This window comes from Aquarana catesbeiana, linkage group LG12, assembly GCF_042186555.1.
Source record: "Aquarana catesbeiana isolate 2022-GZ linkage group LG12, ASM4218655v1, whole genome shotgun sequence".
NCBI classification, from domain to species: domain Eukaryota; kingdom Metazoa; phylum Chordata; class Amphibia; order Anura; family Ranidae; genus Aquarana; species Aquarana catesbeiana.
This window is the reverse complement of record NC_133335.1, coordinates 229,404,403-229,431,189: the sequence shown is the minus strand read 5'-3', so window position 1 is coordinate 229,431,189 and position 26,787 is coordinate 229,404,403. Positions and strand designations below refer to the sequence as shown.

General features: G+C 44.8%; 1 protein-coding gene across 1 annotated transcript in view; it reads left to right on the top strand.

Annotated features, from left to right (window-relative positions):
• KIF19 (kinesin family member 19) overlaps positions 1-26,787 on the top strand; it is an 82,775-nt gene that overhangs the window by 10,474 nt on the left and 45,514 nt on the right. Inside the window, exons 3-4 of the mRNA XM_073606882.1 lie at positions 14,026-14,136; positions 21,467-21,554. Coding sequence (XP_073462983.1) covers positions 14,026-14,136; positions 21,467-21,554 — 199 coding nt within the window. The remainder of the gene's footprint in view (positions 1-14,025; positions 14,137-21,466; positions 21,555-26,787) is intronic.

Sequence of the window (26,787 nt, the reverse complement as noted above, 5' to 3'; positions counted from 1 at the left end):
ACACAGCAAACGTGAAGCTATAAGTGAACCATACCCAAAAGACAAAATACTGTATCTAAAAAAACAACCTAAGTAACAACCTAACTAGCAAACTAACCATGTACAATATATACAAGATGAGGAACACAGATAACCAGGGTAATACCAGAGATGCTAGGAAGGGGGAACCAGGACAAGGATCAGGAACAAGGGGAGCAGATATGAGGCAGAAGAGTAAAGGGTACAGGTACAAGACAGAGGCAGAAATCAGGTTCAGGATTAAATTGCCAAGAAGTATCTGGCTAGCAGGGAAAAACATTGAAGCACAAAGGAAATGTAGAGGAGAAATTAAATACCCTCCCAGCAGCAAGCATCAGGAGGAGACTGATTGCTGGGATCTGCTGGCTGCTGGGAGGCAGGTGATCCAGGCAGGTGATCCAGGCAGGTGATCCAGGTCCTGACAAACTGCAGATTTGGCCGTCCCTGCTGCTACTTCCTGACAAAACACTGGAGTGAGAGGCACTAGTAGGGGCGGACCTAAATATCCTCTCAGCAGCCACCATCAGGTGGAGGCTGATTACTGGGATCTGCTAGCTGCTGAAAGACACCCACTAGTGGACCCCGGAACTACGATCTTCCACTTTGGGAATCACAGTGCCACCAGCAGGTTATCCAGGTCCTGACATTCTGCAGATCTAGCCAACCCTGCTGCTGTTTCCTGACATAACACTAGAGCAAGAGGCACTTGTAGGGGACGACCTAAATACCCTCCTGGCAGCCATCATCAGGTACTGGGATCTGCTGGCGGCTGGAAGACACCCGCTGGTAGACACCGGGACTATGATCTTCCACTCTGGGAGCCACAGTGTCACCACCAGGTGATTCAGGTCCTGACAGTCTGCATGCAACCCTAAATAGTGAAACTGTAACTTTAGGTTATAGTTTTAGGTACCCTTTATCGTCTTTAGCTTGGATAAGCAACTAAATCTTTTGGATATATTTCTGTTAATGTTATTGATCTGTTAAATTAACTCATTCATCATTTAGGCTTTTTCGCTTTTTCAAGAACAGCTCCATGCAACCATCAAAGAAACACTTCACTGTCTTCCTTTTAAAGCCATTCATGCTTTAGTGTAAAGAGTGGATTGGTTACAGAGCTCAGTAGCTCAAGTCTTCCTTACTTGAGACGACTCGGTCTGAAAATGTAAACAAGAGACAGTTTGCCTGAAAGGGAGCAGCTTCTGATGTAATATGTATAAGATTCTGCAGGACCCTTCAATATTGTTTCTGGATCTGCATACAACCCTAGATAGGAAAACTGTGATCTCCTATTCTTATGTATTTTTTTTTTTCATCTTTAGCTAGGATAAGCTACTGAATCCCTTAAACATATTTCTGTAAATATATTTGATGTTATATAAACTCCATTGTCATTTAGGCTCTCCTGTCCTTCCAATAATAGCCCTATGCAGCTATATCAAATAAAAGATCTTCATTTTAGTGATTCCTTCTTTCCAAAGCCATTCCTGCTTTACTGGAAAGAGCTGGTTATTTACAGAGCTCAGTAGCTCAAGTTACATTTCTTCCCCCTCTGTCTGGGGTTCCGTCTGAGGTTTCAATCAGAGACAGCATGCCTGAAAGGGAGCAGCTTCTGACGTGTTATTTTTTTTAAATCTGCAGGACGCGTTAACATTGTTTTGGGATCTGCATTAGAGGTCGACCGATATATCGGCCGATATTTGGCTTTTTTTACTTAATCGGCATCAGCCGATTGTGCTGATAAAAAAAGCTGATTCAGCGGGACTTGCAAATGACTTCTGTAATAGAAGTCAATTGCAAGTTGTCTGAAGTTTTCTTCTCTCCTCCTCTGGGCAGCCTGCCAAATCTGATAAGAAGATACATTTGAATCTCTTTCAGGTTCTTTTATCAATAGACTGAACTCCATGGAGAAGTTTTCAGTTTAACCATTTAAAGACTAAATCTTTTCTGACACTTGTTGCTTACAAGTAAAAATCCTGTATTTTCTGCTAGAAAATCACTTAGAACCCCCAAACATTATATATAATTTTTTTAGCAGAGACCCTAGGGAATAAAATAGCGGTTGTGGCAATATTTTATGTCACACGGTATTTGCGCAGCGGTCTTTCAAACGCAATTTTTTTTTTTTAAATACACTAATGAAATAAAAAAAAAAAAAAAAAAAAGCAGTAAAGTTAGCCCATTTTTTTCGTCCAAAAGTTTTGATTACCTGTTTTTGTGTATTTAATATTTAAGATATAGTTATTTTTTTTTTAATCTAAATTCTACATACAAGTGAACTGATCGGAGGTTTGTTTTGTTTAATAAATGTTTAAATATAAAAAATTTTCTGTATCACTTATTACTTAAGGCTGCTTTCACACTGGAGCAGGCATGCGTTGACGGTAAAACGCTGTTAATTTTAGCGGCGCTTTACCGTCATTTTAGCGGCGCTATTCAGCTGCTAGCGGGGCGCTTATAACCCAGCTAGCGGCCGAAGAAGGGGTTAAATGCGCCCCTGAAGCGCTGCTGCCGAAACGCTTTGCAGGCGCTTCGGCAGCGGTGCGCATTCATTTCAATGGGCAGGAGTGGTGGAGGAGCGGTATACACCGCTCCAAAGATGCCGCTTGCAGGACTTTTTTTTAACATCCTGCCAGCGCATCGCCTCAGTGTGAAAGCACTCGAGCTTTCACATAGACTGCAGGAGAGCCGTTTTACAGGCGCTATTTTTAGCCCAAAAGCGCCTGAAAAACGCCCCAGTGTAAAAGGGGTCTAACTGTTAGATTTTATGAGATGAAGGGGGAAAAAAAAAAAATCGGCCTAATATATCGGCCCAAAAAAATCGGCATCATATATCGGCCATCGGCCACCGCGATTTCTAAATATCGGCTTTGGCATCGGCCAGAGAAAAACCCATATCGGTCGACCTCTAATCTGCATACAACCCGAGAGAGGAAAACTGTAATCCTATATCTTTGTTATTGATCTGATATATAAACCTGGTTGTCATTAGGCTTTCCGGCATTTTCATGCCCAGCCCAATGCAACATTATCAAATAAACACAATTCACAGATGTCTTCTTTCCAGGACAATTCATATGAGTTCAGAGACAAACCTCCCAACTTTGATCAAAAGAGGGACACCTACCGGCACAAAGTATGTAGGTAAAGGACACCCCACCCCCAGCACAGTGGTGTAGTGGTTAGCACTTTCACCTAGCAGCAATAGGGTTCGTGGTTCAAATCCCGACCACGGCATCATCTGTCTGGAGTTTGCATGTTCTCCCTGTGCTTGCGTGGGTTTCCTCCGGGTACTCCGGTTTCCTCCCACACTCCAAAGACATGCTGGTAGGTTAATCTGATCCTGTCTATCAAATTGGCCCTAGTATGTGTATGTGTTTGTAAGCGCGTTGAGATCCTACGGGGTAAATGACCGCGCTATATCAAGATGCAACTCAACTCGGCACATGCCCAGTTACACATATTAGATAATTAATATGCCAAAAGTGGCTGATGGATCTCACTAGTGATTTATTTATTTTTTTCCCGCCATTACATTTCCTGTATACTGGTAATCCAAATTAGGAATTTAACGATCAGAACTGGATGAAAGTTTTGGTGCTGTAAACCAGTTTGGGTAGTTATATAGAGCATTTAATGAGACAGGGCGGCTGATAAGGGGGTAGCACTTGCCCTCCTGTACAGGGCCCAGGCCCCGTAAGTTCAACAGGGGGTCCCAAAGCAGTAGGAATGGGCCCAATTACTGGAACCAATCCCTCTGTGGCCCTCCCTGTGTTTACAAAGCTTCAGTTTGTGAATGAACAGGGAGTCTGTGTACAGAGTGCTTCCTGTTCATTCACTGTGCAGCTGAGACAGCAGAGAAGGGATTGAGGAATCTGTACCCTGAATCTCTTTCTCTGGTTGTATGAATGAGTGGTTTGTTCATGTGGCTGGAGCCTGTTGGACTTCACTGTTCTGTCAGCTAGGCTGTGCAGATCCCCATGATTTCTTTTACTAAAATTTTATTGAAATTTTTAGCAATAAAAGGAGAAATAGAAGCATTACACAAAGTAGGAACAAAATGTATTGAAGCACAGTGTACAAATATTCCTCCCTAAATGTAGGACATGAAAGGCAATGGCCTTATAACATAGGTAAATCAAAACTTACGGAGTACCCAGTTATTCAAGCAAATTAGTTGCCTGAATATAGAGATCGTACATTTACAAGAACCGCAATAGAGACATCACCAAGGGAATCGAGTCAACATCATGCTTTTCAATCCACTGTCATCCCAATGACCCTATAACCCAAATAAAAGGTTTAAACGAGAGGCCTGGCAAAAAAAAAAGGGGGGGGGGGTACAAAGGGTGGGGAAGGGGACTGGGAGGGTTTAGGTGGAGATGAGGATTGGAAAGGGGAAAGGCCTACGTTGCCCATCCAGAAGTAACAAGCAAAGAGGAAGGCAGAGATGTACAACCAGAAGAGAAAAGAGAAAGAAGAGAACGAGGGAGAAGGAATGGAGCGTGGGGAATTGGGTACCCCATGGGTTCTAAGCTGTGCATGGAACCATCACAGTTCTAAGAAACGGGAAGTCATTTGAGAAGGAGGGAAGTGGCCTAGCCAGGGTCGCCAAATCCACTGGGATTTGTCCAATATCCAATTCATTGAAATTTGTCATGTGTCCCCAAGGTTCGCCACCAACTGTTTGTTAATAAGTGTTCCATGAACCTGTTTTTTAACCTCTTCAAAAGGAAGAAGTGGTGTTTTCCATGATCGCGCTATGGTTTGCCTCGTCCCAATAAAAATGTGAGTGATTAGGGTGCGTTCCCAACAGGTAACATCCGCGATAGGTTTAAGTAAGTGTGTTTCCCATGGATCTTTCCGTAAATTTACATGGAGGACCTTACCAGTGTATGCACCCTAGGATCCCCATTATTTCTAACAGCAGCCCTGAATAGAGGTCTATACATCGGACCAGAATGAGGGTCAATTGAGGGGTAGGGATGGACAAAGGCATTTGGTTCCCAGTCTGGCCAAATGAGGACAATTTGGGAGCTATGCGACAAGTCTTATTCATCGGTCTTTCTATTGACCCCCCACTGAAGGCTGATATCAGGCTTGCGTTGAGAGGGGCTACTTTGCCAGCTACAGGAAGGAGAGAGCACTAGGTAAGGTTCACTAGCAACCTGAGGCTCAGACAGCAAGCCGAAGAGGGCCAAGGATGATGTAGAACTGCAGACTCATCATATAGAACAATGGGGGGTCACCAGAATAATAACCTCACTGTACAAGGTTCCTTTCTATGTTTCACCTTTGAATTTAGTTGTTCGACTAGAATGACAAACGTTATGAGGGATTGCTATGGAGATGAATTATATGTACCGTGTTATGTATAGAAGATTATCTTCTCCTGGTTCAGGCCTGTTGTATCTCCTGTGTGACCTTTTCAACTGTTACGGCACAACACGAGGCTTAACCCAACATGCCCGCGCCAGGAAAGTACCAGGTCGCAGAGTTCACATTAATGCTCTACGGCTCGTCCCTCTCATTAGATGTAAATACCTTAGTTTCCAGCTGACCAATGAAGTGGTTTCCTACACTTATAGTATATTTAGAATGGATCAATTCTATATATATTCCGAGACGGTATTTCCAGCAAGGTTCCCTGATCTGTCACAGAATACCAAAGGTGAGATGGGGACACGGCATCATATCCATGGAGACGCGGACACCGCCGACGGGGAGATCGCGGGGGGGGGGGGGGAGTAGAGATTGGACAGCTTATAAAACCTTATAAATTATGTTGGTTTGTCTGTAGCGTCACTCAATGCCGAGTGGCAGTGGTAAAAGCCATATAAAATTTGGGATGTATAAAGATAAGACATTAAATGGAAATTCTACTGATTTTTGTTTGATTTTGATTTTTAAACAATTTTTTATCATTTTTTATTATTGATAGAATTTTGATATGATTCCACTTTTATTTAAAGAGACATTTAGGGGTAAGCAACAGTCTGCACATAGCTCATCCTTCATGTATACCTTCCTTGCCGGGCTTCCTCACTGCCACCTGCTTAAGCTGCAGCTTCAACCGAGTCCAAGATCAGACAGGGGAATGATGTCATAGGACCTGGGTCAGCAATGGGCAAGACAGGGTGGTTAGGACACAATCCAGGTCAGCAATGGGCAATGCAGCAAAATAGTGGTCAGCATAATCTTGATCAGCAACGGGAAAGGCAGCAGAAGAGTGATCAGAACAATCTACAGTAAGTAAGGTATGGGCAAAGCAGCAGAAGAGTGGACGGGACAATCTGAGGCAGCATTATTGCAAGACAGCAGAGCGAGAAGAGTGGTCACTGGTCAGGTTCAATCGGAGGTCATAGGTAGAAAACCGGCAAAGGAGTAGTCATAACAGTCTGTAATGGCAGCAGGCAAGACAGCAGAAGAGTGGTCAGAACAATCTGGGTCAACTGCAGGCAAGACAGCAGAAGAGTGGTCAGAACAATCTGGGTCAGTAACAGACAAGACAGCAGAAGAGTGGTCAGAACAATCTGGGTCAACTGCAGGCAAGACAGCAGAAGAGTGGTCAGAACAATCTACAGAAAGTAAGGTATGGGCAAGGCAGCAGAAGAGTGACAAGGAAAAACTGGGGCAGCAACACTGCAAGACAGCAGAGCGAGAAGAGTGGTCAGCAGTTCAATCGGAGGTTATAGGTAGGCAACAGGTAAAGGAGTAGTCATAACAGTCTGTATTGGCAGCAGGCAAAACATCAGAAGAGTGGTCAGAACAATCTGGGTCAACAGCAGGCAAGTCAGCAGAAGAGTGGTCAGAAAAATCTAGGTCAGCAACAGACAAGATAGCAGAAGAGTGGTAAGAACAATCTACAGTAAGTAAGGTATGGTCAAGGCAGCAGAAGAGTGGCCAGGACAATCTGGGTCAGCAATGAGCAAGATAGCAGAAGAGTGCCCAGGACAACCTGGGTCATCAACGGGCAAGGCAGCAGAAGAGTGTCTAGGACAATCTGGGTCAGCAATGGGCAAGGCAGCAGAAGAGTGTGAATGATCTGGGTCAGCATTGAGCAAGACAGCAGAAAAGTGGCCAGGACAATCTGGGTCAGTAAGGGGCAAGACGGCAGAAGAGTGATCAGGACAATTTTTGTCAGCAATGGGCAAGACAGAAGAGTGGTCAGAATAATCTGGGTCAGCATTGAGCAAGACAGCAGAAGAGTGGCCAGGACAATCTGGGTCAGCATTGAGCAAGACAGCAGAAAAGTGGCCAGGACAATCCTGGGCAGCAACGGGCAAGGCAGTAGAAGAGTGGCTAGGACAATCTGGGTCAGCAATGGGCAAGACAGAAGAGTGGTCAGAATAATCTGGGTCAGCAATTAGCAAGATATCAGAAGAGTGCCCAGGACAATCTGGGTCAGCAATGGGCAAGGCAGCAGAAGAGTGGTCAGAATAATCTGGGTCAGGATTGAGCAAGACAGCAGAAGAGTGATCAGGACAATTTGGGTTAGCAATGGGCAAGACAGCGGAAGAGTGGTCAAGACAATCTGGGTCAGAAACGGGCAAGACATCAGAAGAGTGGTCAGGACAATCTGGGTCAGCAATAGGCAAGACAGCAGAAGAGTGGTCAGGCTCAAGCAAAGGTTGTGGGCAGGTAGCAGGCAAGGGATTAGACAGGTCAATACAGATCTGCAACGAAGCAGGCTAGCAGCGATATGGTATCGATCTTTTGCTCAAAGCAGGGTAGCTGGCAAGAGGACACAGCACCAGCCACTTCAAAGGCTGATGCCTGAAAAAATACCTCTCTGGGTCAGGGGACAGACTGAACGCCATTTGAAAAAGCTCTGGAAGCACTGGCAGGCATTGAACGTAGTGTTAGGGGCTCTGGAAGTCCTGGTGGACCTGGAGGTACTAGAACAATCATCACAAAAATGCCTTTTAGATACGCTTTAACGCTGCTGTTAGTTACTTGCACTAAGGATGGTGATTGAACTGCCTGATACACAGATCAGCCACTAGAGGGAACGCCTGTAAATCTGCATTATTCAACCATAAATCTTCACCCAAGCGCATAAAAATGTGAAAACTGAGACAAAAAATTTCTTTCAAGTCAACTTTACAGTACAAATTGCTTAAAACCTGTGTTTCTACAATATTTGCTAGTTTCCCTTTAACTGAGGGGAATTGAAATGAACGAGGCGCATCTACAGGTTACAGAAGAAGACAGAGCGATCCGGGGAGAAGTCAGCACAGATGGTGCTGGCGGATAACAGGCTTTTAAGATGCATCAGCTACCCACTTTTTGGCAAGGACAACGTTGCTACAGCAACAGCCTGGACAGACGGGAGCCAGCGGTGTGGGGAGGGGGAAAAGTGCCAGGGGCCTAATAAGACACTGAGACGGGAGGGTGTGCATTGCACGCAGATACCTGCAACAGGTGTCACTTCAACCCTTCAAAGGATGCAAGTGATCGCAGCCTGAAGTCACATACTTGTACAAAAAAAAAAAACTAGAATAACTTCTGGGTGATCTCTGTACATTGCAGGGATTGTAACAAACGTTGTAGCAGATTCTTACCTTTTGTTATTCTGAAGAAATAGCTGTTTGTTTCTCTGTGTATGGGAGTGAATGTGACTGGGAGTAACTTTTTTAATTATCGATCAGCTGCTGCACCTGCATGGCTCTAATGAGGAAAGCGGCAGGGTCTGCATCCCTTTTTAGAAGTCATTTCCCTTTGGGAGTATCTCTCCAAAAATGACATTTTGTGTTGCAGAGGATGCCCAAAATCTGACTTGTATCTTAGTACAGACTTCTGGGAAAATCAGTGAGCCAATCACACAAGCAGGAAATTACATTTCTGAGGGGTGCTCTCAGTGCTCTGTACACCATCTGTGTACAGAGCGCCTCCAGGTGGCTGTATTGCATTTCTGGGGGAGTTCTGCATACCATCTGTGTATTGAGCGCCTCCAGGTGGTCATATTGCATTTCTGGGGGGCGCTTTGTATACCATCTGTGTACAGAGCGCCTCCGGGTGGCCATATTGCATTTCTGGGGGAGTTCTGCATACCATCTGTGTATAGAGCGCCTCCAGGTGGTCATATTGCATTTCTGGGGGGCGCTTTGTATACCATCTGTGTACAGAGCGCCTCCAGGTGGCCGTATTGCATTTCTGGGGGAGTTCTGCATACCATCTGTGCATAGAGCGCCTCCAGGTGGTCATATTGCATTTCTGGGGGGTGCTTTGTATACCATCTGTGTACAGAGCGCCTCCTGGTGGCCATATTGCATTTCTGGGGGTGTTCTGCATACCATCTGTGTACAGAGCACCTCCAGTTGGCCATATTGCATTTCTGGGGGTGTTCCGCATACCATCTGTGTACAGAGCGCCTCCAGGTGGCCATATTGCATTCCTGGGGGCGCTTTGTATACCATCTGTGCACAGAGCGCCTCCAGGTGGCCATATTGCATTTCTGGGGGTGTTCTGCATACCATCTGTGTGCAGAGCACCTCCCGGTGGCTGTATTGCATTTCTGGGGGCACACTGTATACCATCTGTGTGCAGAGCGCCTCCCGGTGGCTGTATTGCATTTCTGGGGGCACACTGTATACCATCTGTGTGCAGAGCGCCTCCCGGTGGCTGTATTGCATTTCTGGGGGGCACTCTGTATACCATCTGTGTACAGAGTGCCTCCCGGTGGCCGTATTGCATTTTACAGAAAATCATAGAGCTGCGGATTGAAAAGGAAAGAAAATTTTTTACTAACATTCAAGTGGCTGTAAAGGCTGAAGGTGCGTTCTATATATGAAACCTTCTGTGTGCTGCTCCCCCCACATCCCCCCTATTATTCACTTGAGCCCCCTCTCGATCCAGCAATGTGCACGGGAGCCTCGGCTGTCCTGAGACTCCCTCTCCTCATTGGCTGAGCCATTGGTTCCCACTGCTGTCAATCACAGCCAGCGAGTCAATGAGGAGAGAGCAGGAGGCGGAGCGGACCTGAGGCTCTGTGTCTTCTGGACGCATAGAGCAGGGCTCGGGAGTGAGCACGCACCAGTGCCCCCCCGCCCCCCCCTCCATAGCAGGCTGGTCAAGGGGGAGGAGCCAGGAGTGCCAGCGGGGGACCTGAAAAGAGGAGGATCGGGGTGCTCTGTGCAAAATCATTACACAGAGCAGGTATGACATGTTTGGTTTTTTTTTTTTTTTTTTTAAAAAGCTAAACCTTTAATACCACTTTTAATTACAAAATGACTTGTGTTTGCAGTTGTATATGTTATATACATTTTTTTTATTTGCTATTTTTTTTTTTGCCCAGGAAAGCGGAGTTATCCTTTAAGTAATCTTAAAAATATTTTAATATAAAAAGGGAGGGGTTTTTGCAAAATGCCTTGATCAGTCTGGAGGAGTGGGTGTTTCTAGGCGGCGTTATTTGCACAGGTAACGCCCACATGTGAGGAGCCTCCATGATTGAAAGAACTGAAAACCAATGAATGAAAGGGGCGGGGCCGGGGACAGTCAGGCTGGGGAGGAAAGTGCTAGATGATGCTGGCCAGGAAATGAAGCGGGGCGCTATCTGACTTGTTGCAGCTTCTAATGAACATGGTGAGAGAAGCTCACAGTGTGCGGTGAAATCAGAGGAAGACATTTCAGCCTAGGAGAGGAGCCGGTACCGCTGTGCAAGACTGAAGGGAAGGCCGGAGTTCTCCTTTAAGGGTGTTCGTAGCTGCCATATGTCACAGAGCGGAGGCATCGGAGCGTGCTCAGATGACAGCAGGGAGGGCTGCTTGGCGTTGTGCTGTCAGATAAAATCTACACTTTTATTTCAAAGAGCTGATTACAAATTCATTGCGGCGAGCACGGTGCTAATTAGTGAGCCGCAACTTTGCTCGCCTCTCGGAAAAGTTTATTTATTATTATTATTTCAGGTACTTGTATAGTGCTGTCAATTTACGCAGCGCTTTACATATATATTATACATTCACATCAGTCCCTACCCTCAAGGAGCTTACAATCTAAGGTCCCCAACTCACATTCATACATACTAGGGACAATTTAGACAGAATCCGATTAACCTACCAGCATGTCTTTGGAGTGTGGGACCGGAGTACCCGGAGGAAACCCACACAGGCACAGGGAGTACATGCAAACTCCAGGCAGATAGTGTCGTGGTCGGGATTCGAACCAGCGTCAATATTTTTTGTTGCTAGGTTAAAGTGCTACCCACTACACCACTGTGCTGCCCCAAGTTCAGATACATTCATGATTACTTCATTCGCTTCTACCAAAAATACGCTTTAGAATGTCTATGGCGGCAATCTGTACAATCTTCTGCGGGAATCTTTACTGCATACAGGAAGTGACAGAAAATCTCCCCAACGGGGCAACAAATCTGAACCCAACCGCGGTCCAAGAACTTGGCTCTACATACATCTTAAAGCTGAACTCAGACCGGGCACAATGTGAAGGAGGAATAAACAAGAGAAGAGCTAGCTCTAGGCTTTTTTTTTTTATAGCGGATCTTCATCCTCAAATTAAAAGTCCTTTGTGTCCACCCCTCCTCCGCTTCGCTTCCTGAATATCTTTTTTTTTTCTTACCCCCCCTTTTTTTTTTTCATTTTTTTGAAAAAGGGTTTGGTCCAGTACATATTATTTTCCTAGGCGAATGACGTGTACTGTGCCCATTGTGCCTCCTGGGATATGTACTGTACGTCAATATCCCAGGAGGCCATAGTATTTAATTCACAGAGGAGGAGGACGGCGGGACTAGCGACGCATCATTGGGAACCTGGAAGAGCCTGCTGACTTCCCAATGACTTCACACACAAACATGGTGGCACGGGACCCCAGCAACGGCTGCTGCAAAGAGGATCTAGGCAAGACCGCGCTGGATCCGCTCAGTGGTTGAGTATGTGAACTGTGGAGATCCTGCCACAAGGTAAGCAAGGGTTACAAAAAAAAGCTCCACCCACTACAAGTGTAGAGAAATTCAGGAGGGGCAGAGACAAGACCAGTCACCCTGCAGAAGAAGAGAGAGAGCAGAGGGGTGGGAGGGGCCCCGAGGGGCCCCTGCAGGCTCCACCCTCCTAAAAAAACCTACAGGAAGGGGCAGAGACAAGACCAGTCACCCTGCACACAGAGAGAGAGCAGAGCTGTGGCAGGGGCCCTGCAGGCTCCACCCACTACAAAAACCTACAGGAGTGGGCAGAGACAAGACCAGTCACCCCGCACAAGAAGAGAGAGTAGAGTTGTGGGAGGGGCCCAGCAGGCTCCACCCGCTACAGAAAACTCCAGGAGGGGGCGGAGACAAGACCAGTCCCCCTGCACAAGGACAGAGAGCAGCAGTGGGCGGTCTTTATTACAGGAAGTCTCACACTGGATTGCTGCACAGATCTGGAAGAAGATTCAAGAAGAAGACACATGACGGATAGATTTAGACAACATTTGCTTCTCCATGGCAATTCCATGGCACTCTGTCTACAGAAAGCAAGACTGCCTGCTTGCTTCATGGTTACCTGTGTCTAACTGACTCAGCACATGATCCATTTCTGCTAGGAGAGAGCAGGACCACCCATCGCCCCCATACACACGCACACACACACACACACACAGACAATGGTTGTATCAGGTAGGCCGATCTGGGAACTCATATGAAGATATCCCCCAGACATGTGGGCCGATGCCTGTACGAGGCTTCACCTAACCTGAAGATCCTGGCTGACCTTCTGCCTGGAGTACATGTTGTAATAAATTAGATATTTATAACACTGAAACTTCGGGTTCCGTCTCCTGCAACTGAATGGCCAAGCCCCCTTAAATGCCCCTTTGAAGCGCCGTACCTCAGTCTGGTGTGTTCCTGGCAGGTGCCCGCACTACATAGGAGGCATTGTTCTGCAGGTCTGGTCAGGAGGAGAAGGACGCCATTGTCTGCTCCACCTGCACCAAGATTTCGGCACACATTGTTTGCAACCTGGCGCGGTTTCTGGAATAATTCCTTTATCTGATTTGGGGGAATTTACTGAGTCTGTAGGCCAAGGGACCATCTGTTCCCGGCTTTTATCCTGACGTGTTCTACTCTACTGGTAGCTCTTGGACGGTTGAGGAACAGACTGACTTGTATCCCCCCCCCAGAAACACTTGTGCTGAAATAAGCTAAACTCTACAGATATATGAGGTTATGTATTTCATAAAACTATTTACATGTATTTTTGGATTTAGCTAGAATCCCCTTCTTACTAAGAACCCAAAAGCAACGTGTAAAACCCAACTTCCGAGTCCAACTGTCATTTTCCACGGCTGCTGTGGGTGAGAAAGAAGTTAATGGAGTGCAAATCATGCTTTGGAGGACAGCTGAGACATCAGGGGTCTAATAGACCTTTGATATCTCGTTAAAGAGGACTTATCACAAAAAAGAATTTATTTGGCTCAACTTCACCCTTTATACTTTCCCTAAAAATTGGATAATATATTGCGCTAATATTACGTCTCGTAAACAGTTGCTACTGCCACCATCTTATTTTCTCTCTTCTTTCAGGAAATGGATGTCTTGGGGGTTTTAAGTGATCTTCAGGCCTAAAATTATATTTTAAATGTGCAAAAAAACACACAAAAAAAAGAGTTAAACCAAAATACCATGAAAGAATATTAGGAAAAAAAATCTTCAACCATGTATCAAAAACTGACTCCAAAATTTGATTTAGTTGAAATACCCAACCATAGAAAGAACAGAATTCCCAGACCTTTGATGGGTCCCATAAAGGATAATCAGGGCTGGTTTTCAAAAAATTAATTATCCTTTGATAGATTACATTAATGGATTAATATTTTGCCAGACACACCCCTCGCAAATTTCTAGGAGTGATCACATTGGTTATCTTTACAAAAAATAACCAGATATTCCAATAATTTTGCTACTTTAGCCAACATTAGCGGTTCATCAATAAATCTGAAGAAAAGACCACCAGTAGGATCTCACTTACGATTGGCTCCTTTTCACGTTTTTAATTTTTTTTTTTCTGTTTTTCCTAGATGGTGGTTTTAATGGATCCCATGGAAGACCCAGATGACATTTTGAGAGCCAACCGTTCCCGGGAGAAGTCTTATATGTTTGATGTTACCTTTGATTACACCGCTACCCAGGTACCAATATCTAAAAGGTTTCCTCCATAGTCCCGTTTCCAGGCCTGTAGCATTTTAGTATTAAAAACAATATTATAAAACCCTGTACTGGAAAGAACTCCCAACCCCACAGATAAATAAATAAGGGTAGTGAACCAACTGCTCTGCCAGTTTATCAATGGATTTGGTAACTCAGAATAACAATATCAAACCAACACAGAGATCTCTTCTGTCATTCACTCAGCCGATTGGCAGGTTCCAGCCGTAATTCATTGTCGGGACCCGCTGGTCAGCTTGTGCTGGAGCGAATGACAGCACAGCAGGGGTGGCGGGTATGTATCTAGGAGTACTGGGTCATGTACATGTACTTGATCCAGTGTAGCAGTGCCGCTCTGCTGCAGAAAATCTGCGGTAGGCAGTCTGAGAGCGGTTAAAAAAAAAAAAAAGTTACAAAGCTGATAAATGCCTGCATGGTGACTCAGGGTCCATATAGGCAACTGGCAGCACAAAGGAAGTCTTGGAGACAATAACCATACCTAAAGTTCTCATTCTTCAATATCAAATCCTACAAAACTTGCCATCTTACTATATCATCTTCTTAGTTTCTGGATGTACAGAAGCTGGTGAGTAGAGTTCCAGGGGGCAAGGTTCCTTGGGTGAAGTTGCCGGGGGGGTGAAGTGAAGTTCCCGGGGGTGAAGTTCTTGTGGTGGGGTGAAGGAAAGTTTCCGGGGGGGGTGAAGTTTTCACAAGTGAAGTTCCCGGGGGGAGGGGGGTTCCAGGGGGTGAGGCTCCTTGGGCGAAGTTCCTGGGGGTGTGGTTCCCAGGGGTGAAGTGAAGTTCCCGGAGGTGAAGTTCTTGCGGTGGGGTAAAGTGAAGTTTCCAGAATTTAAGTTCCCGGGGGCGAGGTTCCAGGGTGCGAGGCTCCTTGGGCGAAGTTCATGGAGGTAAGGTTCCCAGGGGTGAGGTTCCTTGGGTGAAGTTCCCGGGGGTGAAGTTCTTGCGGTGGGGTGAAGGGAAGTTTCCAGGGGGGGGTGAAGTTTCCAGAAGTGAAGTTCCTGGGGGCAAGGCTCCTTGGGCGAAGTTCCTGGGGTGAGTTCCTGGGAGTAAGGTTCCTTGGGCAAAGTGCTTGGGATGAAGTAAAATTCCCGGGGATGAGGTTCCATGGGCGAAGTTCTTGGGGAGAAGTGAAATTCCTGGGGGGGTTCCCAGGGGTGAAGTTCCAGGGTATTATGTCTGCAAGGAAGTGATATAGAAAGACGGCAAGTTTTGTAGGATTTGATTTTGAAGGACTAGGACTTTGAGTTGTATCCTGTGAAGCCTATTGTGAGGACCGACAGAGAAGAGCAGAAACGTGGAGAAAAGTCCTACAACTTTGGTAGCTCATGGCAGTCAGTTTATCGCTTGTATTTAAACCGATACAACTACAGATTATATTTAAAAAATTAGCTGTGCAAATGCCCCAAGCATTCGCACAACTGTCACAAATAACTCCCATTTGCCTAATATGTTTACTTTTTATTATCATCAGCTCCATCTAGTGGCCATAATGCTGCCTTTTCCTGACTGAGCTCATTCAGGAAATTACCACATTATGCCCACTAGATGGAGCTGATAATCATAGGAAATAAATATATTCAGGAAATTACAGGGATTAGTCACGACCACAAAATAATTGTGAATTTGGCGCGGTGAATTTTTATAAACAGACCCCTGTGTCTCTGAATGCATTGATGTGTTGCAATGCCAGCGAAAGTCGCACCAATTTGTGAGCACGCTACACTGGCCAAAGCTGATCTCTGATTGGCTGGCTGACCTTGCTGTGCTTTTGGCGATGTCCTTGGTGGTATCGTGGATATTTCAATTACATGACGATGACTAAGAGGCGGCGGGGAGGCCCAGAGCTGTGTTTGTTACTAGCATTAATGTGGCTCCATAGTGCCGGGGGCTCAGGTGGCGCATCCAGAGAGAGCAAACATTAGCCGCGTATGTTTTCAGGAACGGTTCCTCAGATGCGTCCTTCCCTGGTGACATCGTAATTTATACTTAACCCCTTCAGCTCCTTCAGTGCCGGATCATTGCGATTTTTATTATGTATCAATGTGGAAGGAAATGTAACAATGATCTTCACAGAACGTTCGCCACACAGAATCCAGTTTCTTGCTATTATTGCTAAAGGTTTTAAAGCCCAACTCCAGTCCAAACTATTTAGAAGGGTACTAGAATCTGTTGAGGTTTTATTTTCTGTCTGTGCCCCCCATTGAGATTTCCCCTAACTTCCTCCCAAAACAGGAAGTGACAGGTAATGTCTTCAATGGGGACGCCGATTAAACACAAATACATATTTAGCAGAGTGCTGGAATGCCTGAGATTGGTGTTTATTGCTGGACGTGTCTTCCTGTTCTGGTGACACCGTGCTCCTCATTTTGTGTATGGGTGTCACATGGACAGGAACCTTTTTATTGGATTTCATTTTTTTTTTCGTCATGGAGGCTCAGCATCACATATGGGCCGTTACCAATGCAAATATAGGCTGCCTAGGAACGTGCTCCAGACTGATCAAGGCATTTGGATATTTGCATAACTCCTCCCACTGCTTGCATCAGGACTGAGGAGGAGTAGGCGGGTTGCTCTGATGTTGCACTGAGACCCAGCGATGATGTCATAGAGTCTAAAATAAGGTCACCAAGACAAATTTAAAGGGTGAATCTTTTTAGCAGGGATACAGCAACCTGAGAGAGTTTCCCCTTTTCAAACCTTTAATTAAAGCAATAAAAGCATTACGAGCAACCTAAAAAGTGGATGAAAACTCCCTAAAGTGGGTGGAACGGAGCCGGGAAGCCATCAGGTGGCTCTGCCCACCGGATTCCACCTATAACCCGAATACTACTTTTTGTTTAATATTGATGTTTAATCCAAAGACAGAGGTTGTTTGCAAAGCTGACATGTTTCGGGGGCTGTTTATCACTTCATCAGGGCTCACATGACACAAAATCTGCAGACTTAAAGTGGTTGTAAACCCTAAAACAAAAATCCAAACAAAAAAAAAAAAACCTGCAAGAAAAAGGCATAATGAGCTAGTTCACTACTAGCTCATTATGAATTACTTACCTGAGATCGAAGCAGCGGTCCTCCTTCACCGCTCCAGTGGCCGACATCGCTCCAGGGGGTTACTTCTGGGTATCGCGGCTCCGGCGCTGTGATTGGTGACATCACTTCCGCGCATGGCAGTCGCCGGTAATGGCACAGTCTAACTGAGGCAACGGCATGTACGCGCCGTTGCTTCAGTTTGCTTACGTGCGCATGTGCTGATGACGTCGGCACATGCAAATACAGGGATATCTCCTAAACTGTGCAGGTTTAGGAGATATCCAGTGTAGCTACAGGTAAGCCTCATTATGGGCTTGCCTGTAGTACAAAGTGGTTGTAAAGAGTTTACAACCACTTTAAAGTATGGTCGTGTGCTATGACAGTAATGTATGTTTGTACAGCTTCCGTCAGCAGCTTCTAGGCTGCCAGAAACAGCTGCTGACAAATGCCGTGCAAACATACAACTCAGTCACAGCACACAACAATCCTGTAATTACTGAGTCCGCAGATATTGCTTCCTTGTGTCATATTTTCTTTTGTAAAAAGTGGAAAGGTCACCCTTGAATTACTGTATGAACATTAACCCTTTCCCTGCCAGGGCTGTTTTTTTTGCATTTTTTGCATAAAAAAATAATTTTAGGCCTAAAGATTACTTAAAATCCCCAGACATGGTATATTTTCTGAAAGCAGAGACCACGGAGAATAAAATACTGGTAGTTCCAATTTTTTTTTTTTGTATCTCAGGATATTGGCAAAATTGTTTATTAAGTGGAAAAAAATCCGGAAAAAAATTATTTTGGGGCTCACAAACTCATTATTTTACCCATTTTTTGGGTAAAATGTAAGTGATATGGTTACTCCAAGTAAATAGATACCTAACGTGTCAAGGCTTAAAGTTGTGTGCGCCTGTGAAACAGCGACAAACTTCGGTACCTTACATTTTCTATAGAGGACACATTACAGCCCCTACAGGTCGTCAGTTTAGATTTAACTGAATATTGGGCCTAAAATTATTGATCTCACTCCGGTATTCACAGCGATATGTAATATGTAGCGCTAATTAGAATTGGACCAAACGACCCCCCCCCCTCCCGTTTCGCTTCATGCCAGAACTCTTGAACACCACAAAAGTTTGGACTTGAACCTCATTTAAGTCTATGGGCCCCGCATTTGAAAAATCAAAGGTCCCCATTTTGAAGGCTTACTGTATATGCAAGTTATTGGCCATAAAAGGGAGTATGGGGGTCCGGGTAGTGCCCTGGGGGACAAGTATCAATGCAATTTTATTTTTTTTTTCTAAAAGATTGTTTTTGCAGAAGCAGTGATTTTAATGATGCAGCAATAAAAATGAAAAATTTAAATATACCATCTGGGGGCTGGGGGGGTCCCCTTAGTCTGCCTGAAAAGTGGCGCATCTGTACCATGTATAGAATCTGCTGCAGCAAAACTAACATTGGCAAAGAAAAAAAAAATTGACATTTAAATTTCTGGCAATGCAATACCATTGATGGAAATACAAAAATGTTAAAAAAACGGAATGAGGTATCCCCCCCCCAAATCCATACCAGACCCTTATCCGAGCATGCAGGCTGGCAGGTCAGGAACCTTACCAGGCCACATTCCCTCAACATGGGGGGGGGGGGGGTGCTTCGGGTTCCCCCGCCCCAAAGCACCTTGTCCCCATGTTGACTATCACTATAAGGGGTTCCATCTCTTTTAATGACCACCACTATAAGGGGGGCTTTCCTATCAATGGCCACTGCTAGAAGGGGGGCATTCTTCCCAAATACCACCGCCATAATGGGGGGCGTTCTTCTCCGTGACCTCCACCATAAGGGGGGGGGCATTCTTATCAATGACCTCCACTGTAAAAGGGGCATCTTTCTGAGTGACCAATCTCAATAACCACTGCTATAAGGGGGGCATTCTTCTCAATGCCCACCACCATAAGCGGGGCATTCTTCTCAATGACCACCACCATAAGAGGGGCATTCTTCTCAATGGCCACCGCCACAAGGGGGAGGGGCATTCTTCTCAATACCCACCACCATAAGTGTGAGGGGGGGGGGCATTCTTCTCAATGACAACCACTACAATGGGGGGGGGGCATTCTTCTCAATGACTACCACCATAAGAGGAGGCATTCTTCTCAATGACTACCACCATAAGAGGGGGCATTATTCTCAATGACTACCACCATAAGAGGGGGCATTATTCTTAATGACTACCACCATAAGAGGGGGCATTATTCTCAATGACTACCACTATAAGAGGGGGCATTCTTCTCAATGACTACCACCATAAGAGGGGGCATTCTTCTCAATGACTACCACCATAAGAGGGGGCATTCTTCTCAATGACTACCACCATAAGAGGGGGCATTCTTCTCAATGACTACCACCATAAGAGGGGGCATTCTTCTCAATGACTACCACCATAAGAGGGGGCATTCTTCACAATGACTACCACCATAAGAGGGGGCATTCTTCTCAATGACTACCACCTTAAGAGGGGACATTCTTCTCAATAACTAGCACCATAAGGGGGATCATTCTTGTCAATGACTATCACCATAAGGGAGGCATTCTTCCAACTGACCTCCGATAAATTTAGCCAGGGTTCCCCAAGGCCTGAAAATTATTTTAGGGTTCCTCTAATGTAAAATGTTGGGAAAGGCTGGTCTATAAAGTAATTCTAGGGTGAACTTCCACTTTAAGGCCTGATGAAGGGTGGAGAATTACAGCCCAGAAACGTGTTGGCTTGGTGTACATCTTCTCTTTGGAATAAACTTTTATCTGAAGTCGAATATCGCAGTGCGGTGCTTCAGTTCTACATCTACTTATCTCTGAATGTCAGTTTGTACTTTCCAAAGTGTGTCCTTTATTGAGCTGTCAAGATTCAGGTGTGTGGCAGGAAACAGTTGATTTACTCCTTGACCTGTATGAAGTTATTTATCAATGTCGGTCATTCTGCCGCCTCCCTCCCGCGTTGGTCATTGTCCTTCTATTGTATTGACTCTCCCTGTTCCCCTTCATTCCTGGCCACTCTTACCTCTCCCTTTTATCTTCATTGCTCTTTGCTGCCTTCTCTGTACTTTTACTTTCTATCGCTCTCTCTCCCCCTCACCTGCTGAGAAGTCTTTTACTTTGATAGAGCAAAGGAGAAAGGGAAGAGAGGAAACCCAAGTCCTCCTCCAGATAGAGTTACCTCCTTGGTGGGATCGGGTTGCTTCTTCGTGTTACCTCTTCGCTAGAAGCCTTTCCACCTCCTGCAATGTTTGCTCGGGACTCTGGCTGTACAGGGGCAGCGCACCCCGTTTGTGGGCCTATCATCAGATACAGTACTGTGCAAAGATTTTAGGCAGGTGTGAAGAAATGTTGAGTTGGCCCACCCTTTGTAGCTGTCCACAAAGTTTAGGCGTGTGTCTATGGGAATGTTTGACCATTCTTCCAGAAGCGCATTTGTGAAGTCAGGCACTGATGTTGGACGAGAAGGCCTGGCTCGCAGTCTCCGCTCTAATTCATCCCAAAGATGTTCATATTGGGTTGAAGTCAGGACTCTGTACAGGCCAGTCAAGTTCCTCCACCCCAAACTCACTCATCCATGGCTTTATGGACCTTGCTTTGTGCACTGGTCCAAATCATTTGGTGGAGGGGGGATTATGGTGTGGGGGGGTGTTTTCAGGGGTTGGGCTTGGCCCCTTAGTTCCAGTGAAAGGAACACTTAAGGCGTCAGCATACCAAGTCATTTTGGACAATTTTATGCTCCTTTTGTAGGAACAGTTTGGGGATGGCCCCTTTCTGTTCCAAAATGACTGCACACCAGTGTACCAAGCAAGGTCCATAAAGACATGGATGGGTGAGTTTGGGGTGGAGGAACTTGACTGGCCTGCACAGAGTCCTAACCTCAACCCAGTAGAACACCTTTGGGATAAATTAGAGTGGAGACTGCGAGCCAGGCCTTCTCGTCCAACATCAGTGCTTGACCTCACAAATGTCAAACATTCCCATAGACACACTCCTAAACCTTGTGGACAGCCTTCCCAGAAGAGTTGAAGCTGTTATAGCTGCAAAGGGAGGGCCAACTCAATATTGAACCCTACAGACTAAGACTGGGATGCTATTAAATTTCATGTGCGTGTAAAGGCAGGCATCTTAATACTTTATGTAAACTTCTCCATAGCATTGTATTTGCATTAGCTGTAAGGGCCAAGAGCGCCTGTTTGAGCACAAATCACTAACATTCCTCTCTTCTGATTGGCAGGACACCGTGTATCGGCTGACGACCAAAGGTTTGATAGAAGGAGTCATATCGGGGTATAATGCCACAGTATTCGCCTACGGCCCCACCGGTGAGTCCTCAGATCCCGAGTCAGGACAAGTGATGGTGTGACTCTTATGCCTTACTTTTCTTGCTACATTGATCTCTGAACACTATGTAAGAGATCAGAAGTGTTACAATGTGCCCTGATGGCCTCCATGCTCAACCAGGCACCACCGAGGCCAGGCCCAGGGGTAGGTAGAATAGGTGGCCACTGTGGGTCCTTCAGCAGGATAGGGCGCCAGAAGGGCAAGACCCACATCCTATGTTGCTTGGCCTTTTTGCCTTGGGTGCTAAATGACCATGTGCCAGCAGTCACTCAGCATATTTAAGAACAACATTGTGTAGTGCTAGGCAAGGGCTGCTGTATTATTATTGGTTCTTTCTCAAACAGTACAGAGCGGACAGTCACCCAAGCCTCCCTGCTCTGCTATAGCTAAGACCTCGATGAACATCAGTAAACTCCAGCAGAACTGCCTCAACTGGGGCAGCAGCCCCTGAGGCTGTAGAACTTCTCCAGCAAGAAAAGAACATGGGCTGCTCCAGACCCCAGACTATTTATGTCTTTTCCAGTCACCTACTGGGTGCACCTCCTCAGGGATTGGCTGAAGCAAAATAAATATTCAAGCTGCCCTTTTAACTCTCCCAGCCCCTATGTTCTAGAAGCCTCTAGAAGGCAGGAGGAAATGGTCAAACCTACAACCTGTAAGATCCAGAACAGCCCAAAGGAATCAATCGCTGCTCCAATGATTACAGAGGAGCCAAAAATAGCTAAATGTACCTATCATCCAAGCATGCTACCTAGGGGGGGAGGGGGGGTGCTACATCTGCAAGCCGCACCAGGATCCTGCATACAGAGTGATGGAAATGAACAGGATTAATACGGGGGGGAGGAGCTTAGCTAGAAGGTATTGCTTAAAAAAAAAAAAAAAAAAAAAAAAAGCCGTCCTTTGATTTCTCTGCAGGCGGCTGTGAGCTGCATTGGACACACCCAGTAGTTATAATGAGAAGCCTTTAGTTCTGTACATAAACTGTCTGTGTTGTGTACAGATAGCCAATGGCAACCATGTAATTAAAGAAAAAAAAAAAGAAAAAAAGGGACTATGACCAAATGGAGAGTGCAATGTTAATGATCAGGAAAAGGAAGAAAATGGAGTTCAGCGCTGTATACTGTAAATTCCCCGCTATCTGCTGTAATTTTATGATCTGATTCCAGCGGTGTCAGGGTTAAAACAAGCGGCGCTGTCATGCGCAAAGCGGTTGTTGTCTTCTGCCGATTCCCTGCATCTTCTGTTGCTATGGTAACAACACAAGAGCATCCATGGGGACCATTATTTGGGCCAGAATCCTCCTGGATGGGGTAAGATGTGTAGATGACTTCAGGCATTCTATCTGGAGGAAATATTCCACAAATGTCTGAAAGTTTAGGAGATCTCATCTATTATTATAAGAAGAGGCCCAGAATTCAGGTGTGACACGGGGATCAGTGAAAGGGACGTACATCTGTTATCATAGAGAAACATCAACATTTATACAACCCGAAGACTAATGCCGCGTACACACGGATTTTCGGATTTTCGGCCCGCAAAAGACCGATGAGATTTTTTCGTCGGAAAATGTGACCGTGTGTATGCTCCATCGGACGTTTGCTGGCCGAATACCAGCCAGCAAAAAATTTAGATCATGTTCTTAATTTTTCGGTCGGAAAAAGTTCCTATCCGAAAATGCGATAGTTTGTGGCATGCCTGTGGCATCTCCGACGCGCAAAATTACTACGCATGCTCGGAAACAATTCGACGCATGCTCGGAAGCTTTGAACGTCGTTTTCTCGGGTCGTCGTAGTGTTGTACATCACCACGTTCTTGACGGTCGTAAGTTCATCAAACTTTTGCGTGACCCGTGTGTATGCAAGGCAAACTTAAGCGCAATCCCGTCGGAAAAGCCGTCATATCTTTTTCGAGAAAACCAATCGTGTGTACGCGGCATAAGTTCACGTTTTTCAGACAACAGCCTTCTATGCAGGGAAGGGGCACCGGGAGATCATAAAAATCTGTGCAGCTTTGTAAAATGATCAGGAATTTTATTCTTTCACCAGCGGGCTACTTGGGTCCCCTCAGAAGCCTGACTAAAAAACTTCTAGTTAGCAACCCCCACATCCTGACTGCTACGACATGAAAACCATTGGAGGCTCACACCCAGCATTGCCGCATGAAAACCAACAGTTTTCACATTGACAGAACAATTTACAGTATCAGTGATATCTCAATACTATCATCATTGCCTGTACCCAGGATACCTACTCCATTGTTTCCTCTCCTTCCTTCCTTCCTTCCTTCCTTCCTTCCTTCCTTCCATTCCCTTTGTTTTCACCTTCTCTTCCCTCTCTTCTTTTTCTACTTTCCTCTAGCCTATTCGCTCTGCTATTTCTTCCCTTCTATTTTGCTTTCTTTCTTTCTTTCTTTCTTTCTTTCTTTCTTTCTTTCTTTCTTTCTTTCTTTCTTTCTTTCTTTCTTTCTTTCTTCTCTCTCTTTCTCTCTCCTCTCTCTCCTCTCTCTCTCTCTCTCTCTCTCCTCTTTCTTCCTTTCTTTTTCTTTCTTTCTTTCTTTCTTTCTTTCTTTCTTTCTTTCTTTCTTTCTTTCTTTCTTTCTTTCTTTCTTTCTTTCTTTCTTTCTTTCTTTCTTTCTTTCTTTCTTTCTTTCTTTTTCTTTCTTTCTTTCTTTCTTTCTTTCTTTCTTTCTTTCTTTCTTTCTTTCTTTTTTTCTTTCTTTCTTTCTTTCTTTCTTTCTTTCTTTCTTTCTTTCTTTCTTTCTTTCTTTCTTTCTTTCTTCCTTTCTTTTTCTTTTTTTCTTTCTTTCTTTCTTTCTTTCTTTCTTTCTTTCTTTCTTTCTTTCTTTCTTTCTTTCTTTCTTTCTTTCTTTCTTTCTTTCTTTCTTCTCTATATAGATATATATATATATATATATATATACATACAGTACATACATACACATATATATATATATATACACACACACATGCACAGTATCTCACAAAAGTCAGTACACCCCTCACATTTTTGTAAATCTTTTCTTCTATCTTTTCATGTGACAACACTGAAGAAATGACACTTTGCTACAATGTAAAGTAGTGAGTGTACAGCTTGTATAACAGTGTAAATTTGCTGTCCCCTCAAAATAACTCAACACACAGCCATTAATGTCTAAACCGCTGGCAACAAAAGTGAGTACACCCCTAAGTGAAAATGTCCAAATTGGGTCAACGGTGTCAATATTTTTTGTGGTTATTTGAGTCACTGTTGCCTTTGTTCCAGATGATAGAAAGGCAACAGTGACTCAAATAACTACTCGTTACAACCAAAGTGTGCGGAATAACTTCTCTGAATGCACAACACATCCAACCTTGAAGCAGATGGGCTACAGCAGCAGAAGACCACACTGGTTGCCACTCCTGTCAGATAAGAACAGGAAAGTGAGGCTACAATTTGCAAAGCTTCACCAAAATTGTACAATAGAAGATCGAAAAAACGTTGCCTGGTCTGATGAGTCTGGATTTCAGTGGCGACATTCAGATGGTGGGGTCAGAATTTGGCGCATGGATCCATCCTGCCTTGTATCACCAGTTCAGGCTGGTGGTGGGGGTGTAATGGTGTGGGGGGGGATATTTTCTCACCACACTTTGGACCCCTTTAGTACAAATTGAGCACCTCGGCCTACCTGAGTATTGTTGCTGACCATGTCCATCCCTTTATGACTACAGTGTCCCCATCTTCTGATGGCTCCTTCCAGCAGGATAATGCACCATGTCACAAAGCTCCAATCATCTCACCACTGGACAATGAGGTCCCTGTCCTCCAATGGTCTCCACACTCACCACATCTCATCCAATAGAGCACCTTGGGATGTGGTGGAAAGGGAAATTGGATACATGGATGTGTAGCCGATAAATCTGCAGCAACTGCGTGATACTATCATGTCACTATGGAGCAAAATCTCTGAGGAACGTTTCCAACACCTTGTTGTATCTATGCCATGAAGAATGAAGGCAAAAGGGGGTCCAACCCGGTACTAGCAAGGTGTACCTAATATAGTGGCCAGTGAGTGTATATACATACAAGCACATACTACACACTCCAGGAAAATCTATAAGGATTTTTATGCATTTTTATGCATGATCGCCTCACATGAAGGCAAAAGTGGGTCCAACATGGTACTAGCAAGGGGAACTTAATAAGTGAGTGTATGTCTGCAAGGCAGCTATGCCACGTCTTGTGTGGTTGAAATGAGCATGGGATAGATCTTGGAAATCATGCATGTTTTATTCCTATCTGACATGACCTCACTAATTAATGGGTGCATGGCTAATGAGAATACAGAGTGTCGTGCCCGGGCCTGTAGGACGTGCCTAAGTTGGAGGTAATTTATTATTATTTTTGCCACAAAAGTTATTGTTTCACTCAAAATACCAATGTGAGTTGATCATTCCAAATTCTGCCCTCTAGACTATATATAGAAGGAAGGAATAGGATTTTCAGGGTGCAAATTAATTTGAAGAATAGTAACGACTGTATTATATAAGAAAGTTTTTTTTATTTTAGAAAAAATAAAAATTTGTTAAAAACACAGCAAGTACAAATCAACAAGATTTTGTGGATACAGCATAAAAGGATAGAATTCCCAACATGTTTCACCCATATATCGGGCTTCTTCAGGGGATGCTGTCCAACTAGAGGTACACTAGTTTAAAATGGGATTTTTTTTAAAGTATACAGGTTGTTGTAGCCAAAACTTTTTATTATTTTTGTTTGGATGAAGTAATGAAGGATTAGAACTGATGTCAGCATTTACCTCCAATCAGAGGTCCTGCTGGAGAGATCTGTTCACTTCCTGTCTTGCCTCCAGAACAGGAAGTGAGGGGAAATCTCTCTAAAGCTGGCCATACTCCAGGGAGGAACCAGATTTGCTCAGTGGGTGGCCCTGCCAGCTCCGGTCTTTTAACAGAATTGATTGACATTTGTTGAAGAAGCTTGCAGAAAAATCTTCAGCTGAACAGCAGCTATAGTCCATTGGATTCAGCCGCTACTTGGGTATTCTAACAGCTGACTGGACGGAGCTGCAATGGGATGTTCTACACTGTATGACGTGGATGGAGGAATCTGTTAGTGTATAGCCAGACAGGAGTAAAAATGATTGCTTTAAGTTCAGTAGGATAGTACTAGAACCTCTGTCAGCTTTTTATTGTCCATTCCATGTTGCAGATTTCCCCTC